This window comes from Physeter macrocephalus, chromosome 5, assembly GCF_002837175.3.
Source record: "Physeter macrocephalus isolate SW-GA chromosome 5, ASM283717v5, whole genome shotgun sequence".
NCBI lineage: Eukaryota > Metazoa > Chordata > Mammalia > Artiodactyla > Physeteridae > Physeter > Physeter macrocephalus.
The window spans coordinates 97,987,636-98,007,516 of NC_041218.1; the positions used below are offsets into that span (position 1 = coordinate 97,987,636).

The window sequence follows — 19,881 nt, forward strand, 5'->3', positions numbered from 1 at the left end:
TGAGCCTGTGCGTCCGGAGCCTGTGCTCCGCGGCGGGAGAGGCCACAGCAGTGAGAGGCCCGCGTACCACAAAAAAAAATAAAAAAATAAACAACAACAACAAAAAAACTGGTAAAAAATAATTTGACCTTTTAAAGACCTTTGGAAAGAATATTATATGTGTTATTCCTTAAACGGAAAGAAAGGGTTGGGTTGGTGTAATAGAAGTTAAGCGAATTACAGTGACAGAGCAAACAGGTGGGCATTAGCTATGGTGATTATACTATTTTTATTCTTTCAGATACCAGCAGTTATGTTTTCAAGCATAACTAGACGCCTGGCAGTGGTGACCCACACCGAGGTACACGTTCCTCTTTCTTCACATGTATTCCTTTCTCCTCTTCTTAAAAAGCCTCTCAGAACATCAGTGGTACACACAACGCCATTCAGAAGCAAAGAACCTGAGGCTAACTTGGGCTGCAGGCAATGCATGTTGGATATTTTTCAATCATCCAAGAGCCAAAGCTGGAACTGTCTTCCAGGACAGAATTAATGCAAGAGGGAAATGGGTCTCAGGAAGGTTTGGAACCTTTCTCATCTCTGTGAGAAGCAAGGCCCGCAGACAGAATTTGAGTTGTTTTACATAGTAAAAAAGCTAAAGCAACAAAACAAAACAAAAACAGAAACCACACTGGGCGAACCGATATTCTATGACTTTCAGAATCAGATATAAGAGTCGTGCGTTTTGGAATATATAATGCACGACAGCAAAAAAGAGAATTTAATTCATTTGGGATTGAAGGGGAAGTGTGGACTTTTCAAATTATTTTGAGATGTTAGACTATGCACATTCCAGCTGTCAAGGGAAGAGAAATGGCTGGCATCTTGACAAATCAATAATAAATTCCGTCTTAATCGAAAGTACTTTAATTAATTTTTGTACTCTCTATCCTTCTTACTCTCTTATTTTAACTGTTACTAAGAAGGGGACAAAGTACAACAAAAAACCAGCTAACAAAAATATACATCTGTCTTCTTAGCTTCTGGGCATAGAAGTAAATTTATGACAAATTTAATACTAGCTGGAGACTCACGAAGCCCAATTATAATTATCTTGCTGGGAAGAGAAATTAATTAAACATCCCAGTGATAAAGACCCCACAGCAAACCTGGAATCAACACACCACGGGAGAAGGACAGGGGCTTGAAATAGAGGAGAAGAGAAGGCAAAGGCAGTATTTAGCCCATCTGTTCGGACAGTAATGGGATGGGGTCATCTTTTCAAGAGAACACGGAGTGCATTACACTGAAAATGAGACTACCTGGCGGGCAAAGTCCGCCGAGTCCCTAATTCTCCTCTTCAGCTCTGATTTGCTAATGCGAAACACATGTCTCCCTTCTGCACCAAGTTCAAATGACTCTGGAATTCCAACCGTGCAGCTCAGCGACTGAACCAGAACAAGGGGAGAACTTGTCAGGATTTAAGAGCTTTCAGCAAAGCCCTTCAATTGCAGCCAGCACCCTATTCCACGGGAGGATATCAATTATAGATAGTGACTTGCTTTTGCAGGCAGTGGGGACTGTCAGACACTAGATAGACAACCATGAAGAATCATGAATCTTTCTATTAACTGTAAGAGGGGGAAGAAGAATGGGTCATGGCTATAAATAAGGCAGAGCATCGGAATGGTTTAACACCTTGGTTGTCTGTAGCAAGAAAATTCAACTAATTCACAAAATGTCCTCTCTCCAAGGAGAGTCACAGGAATGCAAATAGTTTGTGCTTGCCTCTGTCCTTAAAAAACTGGTTTTGGCCACTGGTCTTTTTTCCATCTGCCACCCAAGTAATTAGGTGGATTTCAACTAGCTATTCATTCAGTCTACAAAAAATAATATACCAGGCCACTGCTGAAGCCACCAGATTTCACCGTGAGTAGGAAGGCACTTATATGTCTGTCACGCAAAGTAAAATCAATCTGCACGTACAAATTTGGAATTTCTACACGTCAGATAATGAGTAAAAAGGTAGAGAATAAGCGATATAAACCAGCATCTTTATTTATGCTATTGTAAGTTAAAATTTTTAATTCACTTAACTAAGTTTACTTAACTCATATAATTTATCTCAGACTAAAATGAACATCATAAAGATAATACATTGGATTTTCTCCTAATCCTGCCACGAATTTCTTCTTGCCAATTTGGAATAAAAAAATTCCGGTGTATATGTAATTCGTTTCCTAGTTTTTATAATAAAGCAGACAACATGGTGGCCATTTAGTTGACAGGTTAAGCAGCCTTGCCTTAAAACTACTCAGATCTCTCTATGAAAGCATCATCCCTACCTTAAACCTTTTGCCACTGAGATTAAACACAAATACCTGCAATATCCACTGTCTTTTAAAAGCTTTCATGTGACATATAAGGCAGGGAAAATGTGAAGGTATAACCACAACCCCCAAAAATGTTATCTCAAAACTGGCCTCTGATGAGGAACACAATTTCTTTTAAATGTAGACTTAGAATTTCCTTCCTCATTTGATAACAGCTGAACAAAAATCACAGCACTCCTTGGAAACTGCAATGACTTATCCACAGAAAAGGCACCATGAGACCGTGTCCTCTCTCAGAAGGATGTTTTAAAAGGCACGCAGCACTGCCTAGCAGCATCTCGTTTACGACGGCAGGTTTTGTACAACCAGCTCTTCTCATGTACGATGTTCACTCACTCTATCACTGAGGGTATTCTTGGCATTCTCTCCTCTTTGGGTTTATTTCCCCACATAAAAGAAAAATTCCAAGCTTTTTTTGTTTCCCCCTTTGTGTTACAATGTCTGTGGTTTCCATTAAAACAATCAGCAAGAATAAAAGGCTGTTAAGTCAGGCTTGGCTTAAAAATAACACTTGCATCAAATTAAAGAGAAAGAATCAAATTAAGTTCATGGAAAAATCTGGAAATATACCTTAATTAAAAACATTTGACTTTCTAGTTCCTTGCTGTGCAGAGAAATCCAGAATTCTCTCTATACTGTTACAAGGAGACATGATCAGAAAAGAAATGGGGGGGAAACCCTGAGGTCATGTTAAGCCCTCAAAACATTCTGTATATGATGGATCTCAAAACCTGGCAAACCATATATTTGACACTATAATGTAACTGCAGCATGTGGCATATATTAGAGGATAACAAATAGGAATTGTATAATCTTAGTGTTTAAACGGAGGAGGGTTATCAAGCGATATGGATCATCTAAAAATAAAAAGTGACTGTAAAAGTAAAGAGAATGGAATGGGGGTGTGTATGGTGTGTGTAGGTGACGGGGCGGGGGGGGCGCACAAGGAAGTTACTCTGTCAGATTTGCTGTCGTATTTAAAGCTTATGAAAGGGCTCCACATAGCAAACCATCCTTAATGCCTTAATGCAACCCTGTGCTTTGACATCGTTTCATCCTTGATTATGCAAATGCCCTTCCACCTCAGCTGCTCCTGGTCCCATGTGCCAGGAGACTCTACTGGCCTGAGAAAGTACCAAACAAATATGAAGCACGGGCCAAGGAAACAGGGCTAATCAGGTATGTAGATGGGGGTACCCTGCATCATTTGAAATAACGGGCAAGGGAGCAAGGGAAAGCCTTCTGAATCTGGTGTGGGAAGGCGAGGTGAGGTTCTCAGTCGGACCACATTGCAGTTTTCAAAAATGTACATCATTAGGCACATTTAAAAATATATATATTACTTTTTCCATGGAACTGTGAGGCCCGCAAGGATTGGCTTCAAGTCAAGAAACTGTGCTAATGGCTTACTGCAAACCATTACCCACTTCTCATGGCAAGTACCAACTGCCGCCTAAAATCATGGGAGACTCCTTAGCTGGTGAGGGTCGGGGAGCGGAAGGGAGGAGGGGGAAAAAGGACTTGCCCCACCTCTATGATTTTTTTCGACTGTTACTGGGTCTTGGTTAAAATCAAACTTGGTTAAAAGGTTAATAATAATTCATGTCCGGCTTACTATTACTCAATAACCATCAAAGTCGCTAACTCAAAACAGTGTTTTCTCGCTTATGGGATCAGAGTCATTACACTCTCTCTTGAAGACTTTATTGAATTTTACACTAAGCTTTAGCTGACTGAACAGGTCAAGCACCGTGGCTCAGAGTTTTCTTTATTCTCAGAAAGTCATAAAGCCCCCTCCAGTTTGCTAGGCTGCTAGCTGAGAAACTTGACTCAGCATGGGGTCAGGGGAGCTGACCCCGCAGGAAAGGTCACATAGCTGTAAAGCCCCCTTCCCGGACCCCTTCACTCACATGCACCAGCTGCTCCTGGGTGTCGAACTCCCGAGAACAGCCTTCCCAGTGGCAGTTTGTCTCGTAGATGACTTCAGGCTCCTGTTTGCTTTCATCTTTGTCCCCTTCCTCCTTCACCAGGGTTGTCCCTTCAGGCTGTTCCTGAAAGGCAGGGGTGGGGAAGGGAGGAGAAAAAGGGACAAAATCAGACACAATGGGACGGCAGATAGAAGAGAAAGGGAACTCTGCTCACTATTAGGTAACAACCTAAAGGGGAAAATGTGTAAATGAATCACTTTGCTGGACACCTGAAGCTGTCACAACACTGTTAATCAACTATACTCCAATATAAAATAAAAAGTTAAAAAAAATAAAGAAGAGAAATGAAAAACCTGATGTAGGCTTGTCTTCCTCCGGATGCAATTTTTTGGGGGGAAAATAAAATAGAGCCCAAGTCTATCAACTGGGTTTTGTGAACTGAAGAAACCGAAGATGGAATCATTTGTGTGCATTTTTTTCAGATTTACTCAATATCCCTTCGAAGGTTGTTAACCTGTGATTAAAGGCAATGGTCCAAACCAGAAGGTCGGTAAGATACTGAGGCCAAACTCTGCTGTCCTGAATACCAAGGTGAGAACAACCTAAGATGTCATCTCTTAAGAAAAGCAATTAAACTAGGTGATGTAGTCTTTATCCAAAAGACTGCTCTTTCGGTTAAATTCTTTTCAGCATATTAATTTGTTTATTCTCCTATTTTGGAATCCAGGGAAATGGTTTACTGCTAATTCTAATTCTGTTCTCCCTGCCACTGGAGGCTGTGACAGGCAGTGTGGGTTTTTACAGGGATGGTGTCTTCTGGGTTCACCTTCTGGTCTCCAAGCATACACTCCCTGCCCAAGAACCACAGCATCTGAAGCTTGGTGGTAAAGTCTTCACTAGTCTTCTAAGGCAGCTTTGCAGAAATGAAAAGACCAAGAATTTCCAGAATTCTGGGAGATGATTAGGTGTGTAAATTCGGGATCTAATCTGGGGTTAGATGGCAAAAGCTGTATACAAGTGTTTAGGCATAACCATCAATATGCAAGAAGAAGGATGGCTCTCAGAGTCCATGACACCCATTCATTCCATCTTCCAAGTGCTCCCTAAAAAGGAAACGTGGGCTTAAGCACTCTCAGGTTTGGGCTGAAGCAGCCTGAACATTGCGAGGTCCAGATTCTGTGGACATCCAGACTCTCGTCCAACCCCTGTCTCTGGGAATTATACTCAATGAGCTCCACATCAGGCCCAGGGAACCTACAAGATAGGATTATGAGCAGAATCTACACATTCTTTCTTTTTTAATTAATTAATTTATTTATGGCCGTGTTGGGTCTTCGTTGCTGCACGTGGGCTTCTCTAGTTGTGGTGAGCGGGGGCTACTCTTCGTTGCGGTGCGCGGGCTTCTCGGATTATGAGCAGAATCTACACATTCTTTCTTTTTTAATTAATTAATTTATTTATGGCCGTGTTGGGTCTTCGTTGCTGCACGTGGGCTTCTCTAGTTGTGGTGAGCGGGGGCTACTCTTCGTTGCGGTGCGTGGGCTTCTCGTTGCGTTGGCTTCTCTTGTTGCAGAGCACGGGCTCTGGGCGCCCGGGCTTCTGTAGTTGTGGCACGCGGGCTCAGTAGTTGTGGCTTGCGGGCTCTAGAGCACAGGCTCTGTAGTTGTGGCGCACGGGCTTAGTTGCTCCGCGGCATGTGGGATCTTCCCGGTCCGGGGATTGGACCCGTGTCACCTGCATTGGCAGGTGGATTCTTAACCACTGCGCCAGCAGGGAAATCCGAATCTACACATTTTAAAAATTGAGGCTCAGGATCTAAGTAACAGCAGAGACAAGATCGGAATTTTTAAACTTGTGCTTTCAGGACTTGGGGTAAAGAACAAGAATCTAAGTAGCCTTAGGTTAGGTTAGCTGTCGCTGGATCCCTCCTGGCTATGCAGGGTCTCCTGGCCAGTAGTAAGTGGCAAAATAAGAAAAAATAAGAACAGGATCATTATAAGGAATATCCCTGGTCTGCCCAGCTCAGGCTGAGAGCCAGGAGCTTGTAATTCAGGCCCAAGATCAAGGCCAAGGACTGAAGCCTGTTCACATCCTTGGTCAACAATAAACACATCCACCCACTTACTCCAGTTTATACCCCACAAAGCTGCCTGCATTTTTGTGTGTCTGCTTCCGAGCTGGAGAAGCAAACCTAATTGTACTCCAGCCCTGGCCTTTTGTTAAATGTGTGGGTACGCCCAAGGCCAAGGACGCGGTAGACAAGCCAATGCTGTGAAAAGACGCCAGGCTGGAGGGAGCCAGAGCCGGGCGCCTCCCTCACCTGCTGGCCCCGAGGCCCCGGGCTGGGGAGGTCTTCATCGGGTTTGATCTTGGAGCGTTTATTATGTACTAGGTCGCCCGTGCTGCTCACAGCGGACTCACTCGTGGGCTTGTTCTGCGGGTCACATGGGCAGGGACAGAGACAAAAATTAAGTTCTGATCAATGAGCAGGACCGTAGCTAAAACACACAAGTCGAGAATAGCAAGCTTCTTTGTCACTAGAAGGATGACAGCTATGGTTCCTATTTCCAGAGAGCAGAGCTCGGAAAATGTGTTCAAAGCCAGGATGTACTGAAAAAATGGTACAAATGAACTTATTTACAAAACAGAAATCGTTACAGATATAGAAAACAATCTTATAGTTACCAGGGGGGAAGAGGGGGAGGGAGGGATAAAGGGGAGATTGGGACTGACATATACACAGTATTATATATAAAATAGATCACTAATAAGGACCTACTGAAGAGCACAGGGAACTCTACTCAATACTCTGTAATGTCCTACATGGGAAAAGAATCTAAAAAAGAGTGCATATATGTATATGTATAACTGATTCACTCTGCTGTACAGCAGAAGGAAACACAACACTGTAAATCAATCATACTCCACTAAATATATTTTTTAAAAGCCAGGATATACATTCATGAGACAGCCCCTTTGTTTTTAACTCATAAGTAGCAACTCCCTGGGGCTTTTTAAAGCTAGAGGAAAAGAGATGGGATCCAGGCTTTAACGAACTCTAACAGTGCCGGGGAAAGGGACCGAATGACAGCCACCCACTCATGGGATGTGCTTTTACTGAATGGGCTACAGACAGCACAGGGTCAGAGGGAAGCCCGATCAAGCAGCCTGCTTTTCCACCGAGGAAAAAATGACTCCAGCGGAAGAAGCTCTCGTTTCTTGAGAAGCATACACACGGCACAAAACCTGAAGATGGCAGCCCTGGGTTGGGACCACAGGCTGCAGTACGGAAGCGTTGAGGATGCCACTGGCCCGCGCGTATTCATAGCTGATGGGGCCCCGTGGCTTTCCTCTATGATTCCCAAGACAGACCAGGTCATGGAGCTGTCTCTCTCACCTGTGAGGACTCGGAAGGGCCGGAGGTGACCTGGACAGGGTTCAAAACCGTAGGGATCCCGGGAATAGGCCTCTGTGTCGGGAAAGTTGGGGCAGGGTGGATGAGCGGAGGGCTGTGTCCGAAGGCCGAGCCTAAGCTCTGCTGTCGGCTTAAGATCTGCTGATGCATGTGGAGAGACACGGGTGCAGAAGGGTAGGTGAAGCTCAGGGCAGGGCTGCGGGTGGGAAATAAAGGGAAAACCATCATTTACACGGGACACAGAGACCAGCGCACCTTTATACCTAGTTTTTTTATCCCCAAATCGCCTCAGGGCTGTGCATTTAAATTAGAAGGTAAAAATGACTGACGAACATCTCGAAACTTCCTAGAGAAAGCTGATGGCTTAGACAGGACACGCGTGGGCACTGGCACAGACACGCAGACCTGAGATAAAATTCAGCAGAACGGAAGCAAAAGGCATCGGCTCAATAACAACTATTTATTGCAATAACAAACTTTATATAACAAAGAGAATGGGTGACTACATGCTTTATAGTACTTTTCTCGGCTCCCCATCCCATATGTTCCCGTGCATGGGGCAATTCTTTTCATCTATGCTCACCCTGCACGCTTTCATATGTCTCCAGATCTTATTACAAGAGGAAAGAAAATCAATTGGTTAAATGTGTTTTGAACGCCATGCTTGTCATATCACTCATTTGTTTGTAAAGATGGAAAGCTTGGTTCATCGTGAATGCCACCTAAAGAATTTCCATCAGTGCCGTCTGGTTACAGAAGCTGATGGATTAACCTCTCCTGGCTGAAATCGGTGATCAATGGGCTTCGATTGAGGAATGTTCCAATGGGAGAGCATCCGTCCCCTCTTCCAGCTAAGGAGCATTAAATGTCTATTAACGCCCATTATACATGCTAATGCCTGTCACCACTTCATTATGCCAGAGTATTTCCCAGGCTACAGGAAGTTCTGAGGAAGTCACACCATCACCTAAAGATTTCTGGACTAGTAGGCAGTGCCAAATCGTTCTCTGCACCACCATAGTTTAGGAATCCAATCCTCTTAAAAGAATGAAGCGCTCTCGAGGAATCTGCTGACGGCTTAAAAAAAAAAATGCATGAAACACTGTAATGGCGTTTGTGAAATTGCTTCCTTAAAAAATACTCAGTGGGGGGAAAAAAAAAAATATATATATATACGTAGATATTCTCTCCGTCCTGCTGTGTAAGGCCCAGAAAGAATCAGGGTTTCTTGCAAAGTCAAAGGTAGAATTCATGCAAATTTTCCAATCTGGTGGGTTAATTACTATTGCTGTTAAGCGCATTAACTGAGACCATAATAATTACAATAACAAAATTCAAACCATTTCAACAACTTTAAGTAATAACACCGAAGATATACTCCCCTCATTAATGTGACTCCACTTTTTGCCCATTTGACTACAATCCATAAAAAGGCGGTTTCAATGGGATTACATTACTATTATTCCTATGGAGAACCTTGCATGACAATAGCTTGCCCATTTAAGACTGAATATCATTAAGAATACCCTAGGAGAATTTCACGGGGCTTGGAGGAAGTCTCCTTTCATTCTGTATTGTATTTCTTTAATAAAGGAGAGCAGAAACCTGGTGAAAACAGTCTTTGTTCACAGTAAGTTAGGGGGAAATCAGTAATAATATTCTGTTTCTGCAGCGCTATAGTTTCTGCCAGTGTTTCGGAAAGCAACCATGAATGATTACAGCAAGACTTAGCTAAGGTAGCTGTGTGGATGATTGATAGGGCATTAATCAAAAGATGCATATCTGCCTCAGAATTTGTTCACAAGCTTTCTTCTAATAGCTGATTTCATGTTCACTGAGCTCTATGCCAGTTTGTCCAATTTATTTTTTGGTGTACAAGCCATTCATCAAAAAACACAATGCTTTAACCCACCCACCCCCCCTCTCCTTTTGGTGAATAAGTATTACTAAGTGTAACTACCTTATTCTATTCATTAAAAAAACAAAGGAAAACTAAAAGACCCCACTACACTCATATTTATAATGTGATATGGACTTTGCACAAACCTCCATGCATCTTTCCTGAGTTTCATGAGCTTGAACGAGCAGGTAGGTGGGCTTGGGAAGGAGGCCCCTTGGGTCATGTACACCTCTCATTCTGGGGGGCCCAATATTGGGGGGCTCAAAAAAGTCAGGACCCAATTAAGAATCCAGACCATTCGAGAAAGCCTTTCACAAGGCAGAAAATGCCCTCAGTTTTGTATGTGATGCAACGTACAAATTGTTAATAGCCAGACAGAGTAGGTCGATTTTTACTTTTAAAAATATGTAGAAGACAAAAGGAAGGACCAGCATTAGTGCTGCAGCCCCCTGTCCCAAGGTGCAAAGTCTCTGACCTCAGATGCCGGAGAGGCTGCAACAGCTTTCAACCCATGCGGGTAACATCCCCTTTTGGGGCTGCGTTTTCGCTAGTCAAACCAGGGGACAGGAATAAACCTTCCCTAAGATCCATGTCAACTATCAGATTCCAAAGGATATGAGAACATACAGGATGGACCAGCGATTTTTAGCAGTCCCTGACTATTCCTAAGGAGGGACTGCTAAGGGAAACCCTCTCTCCCCTGCGTGCAAAGAGCTGGGCAACAGTGGACACAGGGGAAGACCTCGTGTTACCCCACAAGAGCGGACGCTGCCCTCAGCTCCTGGAAGGAAGGCTGCTTGCTCCGGATTACAAAGCCTATTTAGGATTTGATGACAGAAGTTGATGTTTTTGGCTCTGTCACAGCGTCGGTGAAGGGACTGGAGAGTCAGGCCGACAGCCTGCGGGGCTGTCCACGCAGTTGTGTAAGGAAGAAGCAGAGGATGGGTGATGACCAGGTACCGCAGGTGATGTCAAATAGAACAGAAAACAATGCCGTCCTCCCAGGAGCATGGAAAGAACCTCCGAGGACTTCCCACCGGTGGGTGGGGGCAGGAGATCGGGACCACCCCCCACCCCCGCTCTCTGACCCCCAAGTGAGCTTTCTTCTTAAGCTCTGCATCCGGTACTTGCTGTGTCCTTCCAGAGGCCAGCCTAGCTGCTTCCTTTTGGTCACTCAGATTCCAGCTTAAATGTCACCTCCTCAGACACAGGGGCCTCCTGAGCCCGAGGCCCCCATCAAAACAAGCCCCCCTCTGCAGCTCCTCGCCCCATGATGCTCTGTTGTTTGACACTTGTATTCTCACTGCAGGATGAGGCTCTCTGAAACCATATTCTCTCCCTCCCTCTGCAATGGAAGGTCTAGGGGATCTGGGTTCTGGTCCGTCTTGTCCCCCACTGACCCCTGGCGCCCGGAACACTGCCTGGCACAGGGCAGCCCCTTGAGATGAGTCAGTGAGTGACCGAACCACCCCTATTAGGTATGAGTTTCTTGCTGCTGCAGCACATCACCACAAACTTAGTTGTTTTTAAAACAAAATACGCTTTTGCCATCTTAGAGCTCCAGAGGTCAGAATTCTCAGATGGGTGCGCAGGGCTGCGTTTCTCTGGAAATCCCTGGCACCTGGCCTCTTCCCGCTTCTAGAGGCTGCTTCCATCCGCGGCTCACGGCCCCACCTCACCCCGACCTCCTCCTCTGATTCCCTGTAACTCCGACACCCTCCTGCCTCCCTTTTATAAGGACCCTTGTGATTATACTAGGGCCACCCGATCATCTCCTCATCTCAGAACCCTTAACTGGACACCAACGATGACCTACTGCATGATTCCACTGGCAAGTTCAAAACGGGGGAAAACTGGGCCCCACACCGTAAGTTCAGATGTGTTGAAGTCTACGTGGTAACCTTTGGAGGTAACCTTTGGTGTCCAGCTTCTTTGGTCAAAATTGTATTTGTGATATCTTTTCATGTTGTTGCATTTAGTTGAGTTCCAATCATTTCCTTTGCTGAATAGTATCTTAGAGTCTAAGTACAGCACGCTTGCTACGTACGCTCCTTATACGTTCTATGCATGCTCTTTTGCTGCGTCTCAGGTTGTTGTGGTTTGCTATGACACACAAAGCGGCTACGAAGACTATTAAAAAAACAAATAAACAAACAAAAACGCTTAACTGAATCACAGCTACACAACTCCTTTTGCCCTGTAAGGTGATATATTCACAGGTTCCGGGGAGTAAGATGCGGACATCTTTGGGGGCCATTATTCTGCATACCGAACTCAGAACAGTCACTTCAAAGAAAAGCAATTTGACAACGTGTTTATAAAACAGTACAAAGGTAGTAACAGTACAAAGGTCCTCTGTGCATTTTTATAGAACTTCAGCAGCTGAGGACAGACTGCTGGTTACAGAGGTTAGAATTTGTTTTGAAAAGTAAATTCTATTTTTAGAAGTCCTGAAAAAAAATCTTCCTAAACTGTTCATGTATTCGTTCCATAATTTCCTAGAAATACAAAGTATTGACATTGTTGAAAAATCTTATACATCGCTTCTGTCTCCTCTCAAGAAGGACACAGTCTAGTCTAAAACATGGTCCACCTGAGCTTTATGACCTCAAAGCCTTTACATTTCTGCCCACCCTGTTCTTTCCTCTGGATCAACTGAAAAGCAATTATGTTTATGTTCTGATTTTTGAATTCTCTTCACTCAACATTTAATCAAGTATAATTAAAAAAATTTTTATAGCATTTACTTCTCTTCTAGATGACTACATGAGAGATGGGATAATTAAAAACACACATTTATAAGAATGTGACTTGCAACTGTTAATCTATATTTAATCGATAAGATCGCTAGAAAGTGTCAGATGGCCCAGATCTTCCCAAGCAATGTGCTAACACGGTCACCCAAAAGTAAGTGTTAGGGAGGAAAGGAAAAAGAAGTGCCAAGGTGATAAAGTCTGAGGAATACAGCCCCGGGGTTCAATACTTCAATGTGTGCTCCAAATGCCCCACCCCAGATATGGTTTGTAGCAACATTTGGAGGAGCTTTTAGAGACCAGTGTTCCTCACAGAACACTTTGAGAAACAGTCTCCTAGGACAACAGTTAGAACAGCCTGCAATAACCTATATGGGAAAAAAATCTGAAAATGAATGAATATATGTATATGTATAACTGAATCACCGTGTTACACACCTGAAACGAACAACATTGTAAATCAACTATACTCCAATAAAATTTTTGAAAAATTATGAAAGGAAGAAAAAAGAAAGCCAGAATAAATTAATTCAAATGTTAGTCTGTCCTGTATTTTTCTAAAAAGTAGAAAATGAGAAAAATGTGGATTTTCTATCTCTGACTATAGTGGGTGTGGTGTCCTCATCCACCAAGTATAATTTTTACCCATCAAAACCGATTTATGGCTACTGAAGTCTTAGTTTTATAAAATACCTTAAAGGAGCACTCGTTACATGGTAGGCAGTGACTTGGGGACAGAACTCTAAATAAGGATAAGTACTGAGGTCAATTTCCCTTTTGTTCTTTGCTCTGAGCTGAGTTAAAAGTGATCAGCAGGGCCTCCCTGGTGGCGCAGTGGTTGAGAGTCCGCCTGCCGATGCAGGGGACACGGGTTCGTGCCCCGGTCCGGGAAGATCCCACATGCCGAGGAGCGGCTGGGCCCGTGAGCAAAAAAAAAAAAAAAAAAAAGTGATCAGCAAATCGCTGTCTGAATGGGAAATATTTCTTCTATTTTCCAAAAATTTAATGTTAAAATTCCCAAAGTCTGAATCGTTAAGAAAGTTTTGATGTATTTATTCTCCATCACAAATCCAAAGTAACGTTTGGTCAATACACTTTTCAAACTGGGGTCAAATTTTGCAAACCGGGTCTTATTTCTGAATATTGCAGTAAATAGCCCAGTAACCCCTCCCTTATCTGGAACTTCTGTCTGGGAATCTCAACAACTATGAGCAATCTGGTTGAAATCTGGGGTGTAAGTAGAAAGACAGGATGTTAAACAACTAAAATAAATATCATAATATGTTTAACTGAATAACTGAATCAATTTGCTATACAGCAGTAATTAACACAACATTGTAAATCAAATACACTTCAATTAAAAAATTTCTTTAAATAAAAAATAAATATCATAAAATCCACACATTCATTAATTCAACAAGTTTTAGCTCAGTACTTTCTACAGATCCCTTTTATATATCCAAAGGATAAAATAATTATTTGTAACTGGGAAGTTACATATGAATTATAATCAATACATACAACTTTGAGATCCAAAATCATGTTTGACTTTCACAACAAACATTATTTTTTTCACACCAAGGAAGTAATGTGCGTCAACATTTGTACAGAACCTCTCTGATCAATCTGTAAATTCACATTTAATTATAGAAATGCTATATTAGTGGGGGACCCTAAAAGTTCATACTCTAGAAGATCATTTGTTAAGATGTATTCAACCCTACTATACATATAGGCATTTCAAAGTCATTAATATTCAAGTCAAAAAGATAGAAACCAATTAAAATAGCATGCGAGACAAACCTGAAATGTATTTTAAAAACACTTCAGGAACTCTGCATATGGTGGAGGGCAAGAGGATGGGGGATGGGCTGGATAGCTTAATACCAGTACAATAAATAAAGCAGCATGATGTGTGCTGCTGTAGTCCTTCATATCGGGAGGGCAGATAGAGCCAATAACAATATTGAAGAGATCTGTTTCTAAGTAAAAGTGAATGTAAAAAAACTTGGGGGAATTCCCTGGCGGTCCGGCAGGTAGGACTCTGCGCTTCCACTGCAGGGGGGACGGGTTCCATCCCTGGTCAGGGAACTAAGATCCCGCATGCCGTGCGGCATGGCCAAAAAAGAAAAAAATAAATCGGAAGTATGAGCAAGATGGAGAGAGGTTGGATCACCCAGCCACCGCATGCTTACAGGTAAAAGTTTCTATTTCATTGTTTAAGGACGTCAATCCACATGGCATTTACCCATTTTCTAAAAAAAAAAAAAAAAAAAAAAAAAAAATCATAGTTTCTCCTTAGAGATGCATGGAACATCTCCTTCCACTGAGTCTCAGGGCTGGGGTTCCTCTGGGCTAATGTGGGGAAGGATGAGGGAAGTGGCTGGGAACTCAGCCGGAAGGCTCATCATCAGTTTCCAGGTTCATCTCTGGAACCCCTCCCTGACCTGGAGGACCAGGCACGGAGCTGGGCTGGCCTGAGACTGATGAGAGAATTAAACCAGAGCAGAGCCCTGACATGGGTGGTCACAGGAAGGCCTGAGTCACAAAGGCACCATCTCTTACCCAAGGTGAAGAGGAGTGAAGAGTATGTGGCAGCTATAGATTCTTAGGAAATGTTTTAAATGTAAAATCAATGCTAACGACCTATAAACACATTTATTTTTCAACTGCCCTAGTTGGTCAGTTTTCTTCAGATGTGAATTTTTAAGACTTCCTTAAAAGACACTCATGGGGGCTTCCCTGGTGGCACGGTGGTTGGGAATCTGCCTGCCAATGCATGGGACGCGGGTTCGAGCCCTGGTCTGGGAGGATCCCACATGCCGCGGAGCAACTGGGCCCGTGAGCCACAACTACTGAGCCTGCGCGTCTGGAGCCTGTGCTCCGCAACGGGAGAGGCCGTGACAGTGAGAGGCCCGCGCACCGCGATGAAGAGTGGCCCCCGCGTGCCGCAACTGGAGAAAGCCCTCACACAGAAACTTAGACCCAACACAGCCAAAAATAAATAAATAAATAAATAAATTTATTTTTTTTAAAAAAAGAAACTCATGTGATGCATTTATAATGTATTTCTTCAGGTCAGGCATTGGAACTAAGAAACTTCATGCTGCAGTCTAAATGTCCATCAACAAACAAATAAATAAAGAATATGTGGTATATATATATAATGGAACACTACTCAGCAATGAAAAAGAATGAAGTAAAACCATTTGCAGCAACATGGATGGACCTACAGATTATCATACTAAGTGAAGTAAGTCAGAGAAAGACAAATATCATCTGATAACACTTATATGTGGAATATAAAATATGCTGACACAAATGAACTTATCTACAAAACAGAAACAGACTCATAGGCATAGAGAACGAATTTATGGTTGCCAAAGGGGATAGCGGGAAGGGGGCAGGGGAGAGAGAAATTAGGAGTTTAGGATTAACATGTACACCCCACTACATATAAAAGAGGTAAACAAGGACCTACTACATAACACAGGGAACTATACTCAATATCTTGTAATAACCTAGAATGGAAAAGAATCTGAAAAAGAATATATATACACACGTATAACTGAATCACTTTGCTGTAGACTTGAAACTAACACAACATTGTAAATTAACTATACTTTGATAAGAGAGAAAAAAAAAACTTCATGTTGCAATTAACCCAGTTTTCTATAGGCTGACGAATCCAATGACACTATTTCCTTTTCAGTGTCCCATCTCTCCTAGTTCTTGCTCCTGAAACCAGTACTGGAGGTGAAGTCAGGCAACAGTCCACACTGTAATATGAGGGCCCCAAAATATCAGAAACTGGCTTCAAGAAAAGAGAGAGGAAGGGGCAAAAGGAAGCATCTAATCAAAACCAACTTTGTGGTTACTGTACTAATGAGGTCGGCCACTTTCTGGTTCTAGCTGTGGAACTTACTGTACAACAGCTGCCATTCACAGGAAGAACAATTCTTCCCAGTGTTGCAGAGAACAGGCCAACAGCCATTATCATCTGTATACGCGTCGGTATAGGGACACACACGCATGCACGTGCTTCTATTTGAAAGTAAAAAAGTAAAGCTTCCACGTCCATCCATAAAAGCCCCCCGGGACAAGTTCATTGGAAAACCCAGCAGCCTCGGAAGAAGTAATGAGCACACACATAAAGACCCACACACTCACAAAATGAGTTAAGTATCATCTCAATGTTTACACCGAGGCATATGCACTCTTTCAATATTGCTCTGGACAAAAATACATTAGGCTTTATAGGATTCAAGAGTCCTAAAAGGCTTTAAAAGCTGGGTTGCCACTAAACAGCCAAACAGACAAAACCTCCAAGAACATAAATAGCAGTAACACACTCTCCAGTGAGATTTGGCCTGAAGCACCCAAATCATGTAACTGGTCAGCCATGTAGACATGGTCAGAAAGACCATCACCAACGTTTTAAAAACATCGCCAGCCATTATTGTATGCCTCTTATAAATAGCATTTCCTTCCCGTCCTTTCAGTGGTACCTCCCACTGGAGGATTTTTAAGAGAGAAGGAAATAAGGGGAAAAGAAGAGGAAATTCAGTTAGACCCGGCAGTTTCGCCCACGTAAGCAGCTGAGCGCCTTTGATTCAGCCCATGAAGCTCCCTGGTCCTTAAAACAATGCAGCCTCACCGGGGCCCTGAAGGCTTCCTATGGTTCTGCGATCAGGGGTCCACGGCCGCTCACAGTCTGGCCCCGCCCACCTCCAAGCTTGTGCTGATTGGAGGCCTTGCCCTTCCGTGAGTTCCGTGAGGACAGGAATCGTGTCTCTCACTCATCTTTGCAGCCCTCACGTCCTGCACAGCAACCCGCACACGGTTGAGCATGCAGTCAAGTATTTGGGAAATGAAGGAGTAACGGATTAAGTGGAAGACTACCTCAAACCAATGGCCACACCTAGAAGTAAATGAAAACTATTCTTTTTAGTGAGGATTCCCTTTCACTGATTCTAGGGGAAGAGAAGGTTGTCTCGTAGTTTTTAGAAGATGCAGTCAGAGAGTTTCAAGGACCCTGGTCATCTGGCTGTGGATTCATCTATTCTTCGATGTTTCCCACCCAAGACATCTCGTGTTGTCTGTCCGACACGAATGAGTTGTCTCATGGCAGGTAACGGCGCAGCGTCAAGCTGCTGTGGAGGCTGAGGTGATCCCTACCATCCTCAGGAAGTGGCACTGGACCTGCCAGATGCGTCCTTACTCCGGGGCCTGATGTCTGGGAGGGCTGATGCTGTGCAGAAGAAGAGAGCCCTGCTCTCTGGTCACCGGGCAGAGCTGGCCAGTGCCGGCTACAGAAAACACGCACTGATTTGTGAAGCTGCGCTCTGAGCACTCAGCTCTCATCTTCACCGAGATGTCTGTCCTGGCCGAGCCAGGCCTGAAACTACTAAGGATATGAAGCCATCTTCATTTTCGCCGTTAAACCCAAAGTGAGAAAGCTGTAACTGGTGGGCTAGAAATGAACAGATTACTCATTTCTTCACTCCCTTTACTTTTGCTAGAAGATGGAAGATGAGGGTCAGTTGAAACACTTTCTCCTCCGATGGGAGCTCAGTTTCTAGGGGAAGGTATTAGCAGAGGTCAAACTATTTCTAATTTAACGCCATTAACTAGATATTTGTAATACTAGCCTTAACCAGAGAGGGTGGGGCTTACAGGCTGTATTTGATAAATGTGAATCAGCTAGTCTTAGACAGGAGTCTTCAGGGTGATGGAGAAGTTAAAACTTTTTGAGACAGTTAACTATTTCACAACATCCTTTTAAGTGCATGGAGTTTTTTTTTTTTTTTGAATGACGTTCTTCAGTTATGATATAAAAAAGACTTTTGCTATACATTTGGACAATATGTTTTAATAAGTTAGCTATAATCAAGTACTGTGTTATAAGATGTAGATAGGCTTTTGTGAATAAATATGTGCTTTATATGGAATTCTTATAGCAGTCTGAATTATTAAGTAAATATATAAACATAAGAACCATACACAAACTGAAGATGGACATTTGCTTTTTTATCCCTTTATTTTGTGTCCATCCGTCTGTATCTCCATATATCTATCAACCTATGGATATACGATATACTATCCTTATACACTATAACCTTCTGAAAGCCAGCTGAGCCTGCGCGTCCGGAGCCTGTGCTCCGCAATGGGAGAGGCCACAACAGTGAGAGGCCCGCGTACCGCAAAAAAAAAAAAAAAAAAAAGTGATCAGCAAATCGCTGTCTGAATGGGAAATATTTCTTCTATTTTCCAAAAATTTAATGTTAAAATTCCCAAAGTCTGAATCGTTAAGAAAGTTTTGATGTATTTATTCTCCATCACAAATCCAAAGTAACGTTTGGTCAATACACTTTTCAAACTGGGGTCAAATTTTGCAAACCGGGTCTTATTTCTGAATATTGCAGTAAATAGCCCAGTAACCCCTCCCTTATCTGGAACTTCTGTCTGGGAATCTCAACAACTATGAGCAATCTGGTTGAAATCTGGGGTGTAAGTAGAAAGACAGGATGTTAAACAACTAAAATAAATATCATAATATGTTTAACTGAATAACTGAATCAATTTGCTATACAGCAGTAATTAACACAACATTGTAAATCAAATACACTTCAATTAAAAAATTTCTTTAAATAAAAAATAAATATCATAAAATCCACACATTCATTAATTCAACAAGTTTTAGCTCAGTACTTTCTACAGATCCCTTTTATATATCCAAAGGATAAAATAATTATTTGTAACTGGGAAGTTACATATGAATTATAATCAATACATACAACTTTGAGATCCAAAATCATGTTTGACTTTCACAACAAACATTATTTTTTTCACACCAAGGAAGTAATGTGCGTCAACATTTGTACAGAACCTCTCTGATCAATCTGTAAATTCACATTTAATTATAGAAATGCTATATTAGTGGGGGACCCTAAAAGTTCATACTCTAGAAGATCATTTGTTAAGATGTATTCAACCCTACTATACATATAGGCATTTCAAAGTCATTAATATTCAAGTCAAAAAGATAGAAACCAATTAAAATAGCATGCGAGACAAACCTGAAATGTATTTTAAAAACACTTCAGGAACTCTGCATATGGTGGAGGGCAAGAGGATGGGGGATGGGCTGGATAGCTTAATACCAGTACAATAAATAAAGCAGCATGATGTGTGCTGCTGTAGTCCTTCATATCGGGAGGGCAGATAGAGCCAATAACAATATTGAAGAGATCTGTTTCTAAGTAAAAGTGAATGTAAAAAAACTTGGGGGAATTCCCTGGCGGTCCAGCAGGTAGGACTCTGCGCTTCCACTGCAGGGGGGACGGGTTCCATCCCTGGTCAGGGAACTAAGATCCCGCATGCCGTTCGGCATGGCCAAAAAAGAAAAAAATAAATCGGAAGTATGAGCAAGATGGAGAGAGGTTGGATCACCCAGCCACCGCATGCTTACAGGTAAAAGTCGCTAATTTATTTTTTTAGGGATGTCAACCCA

General features: G+C 42.6%; 1 protein-coding gene across 3 annotated transcripts in view; it reads right to left on the minus strand.

Annotated features, from left to right (window-relative positions):
- The window catches only part of GLI3 (GLI family zinc finger 3), a 305,949-nt gene that overhangs the window by 61,316 nt on the left and 224,752 nt on the right, over positions 1 to 19,881 (minus strand). For all 3 annotated transcript variants that reach the window (XM_055085097.1, XM_028490212.2, XM_028490211.2), the window contains 3 exons: positions 7,698 to 7,911; positions 6,621 to 6,734; positions 4,283 to 4,423 (listed from right to left, as the gene is read on the minus strand). In XM_055085097.1, the coding sequence (XP_054941072.1) occupies positions 4,283 to 4,423; positions 6,621 to 6,734; positions 7,698 to 7,911 (469 nt within the window). The remainder of the gene's footprint in view (positions 1 to 4,282; positions 4,424 to 6,620; positions 6,735 to 7,697; positions 7,912 to 19,881) is intronic.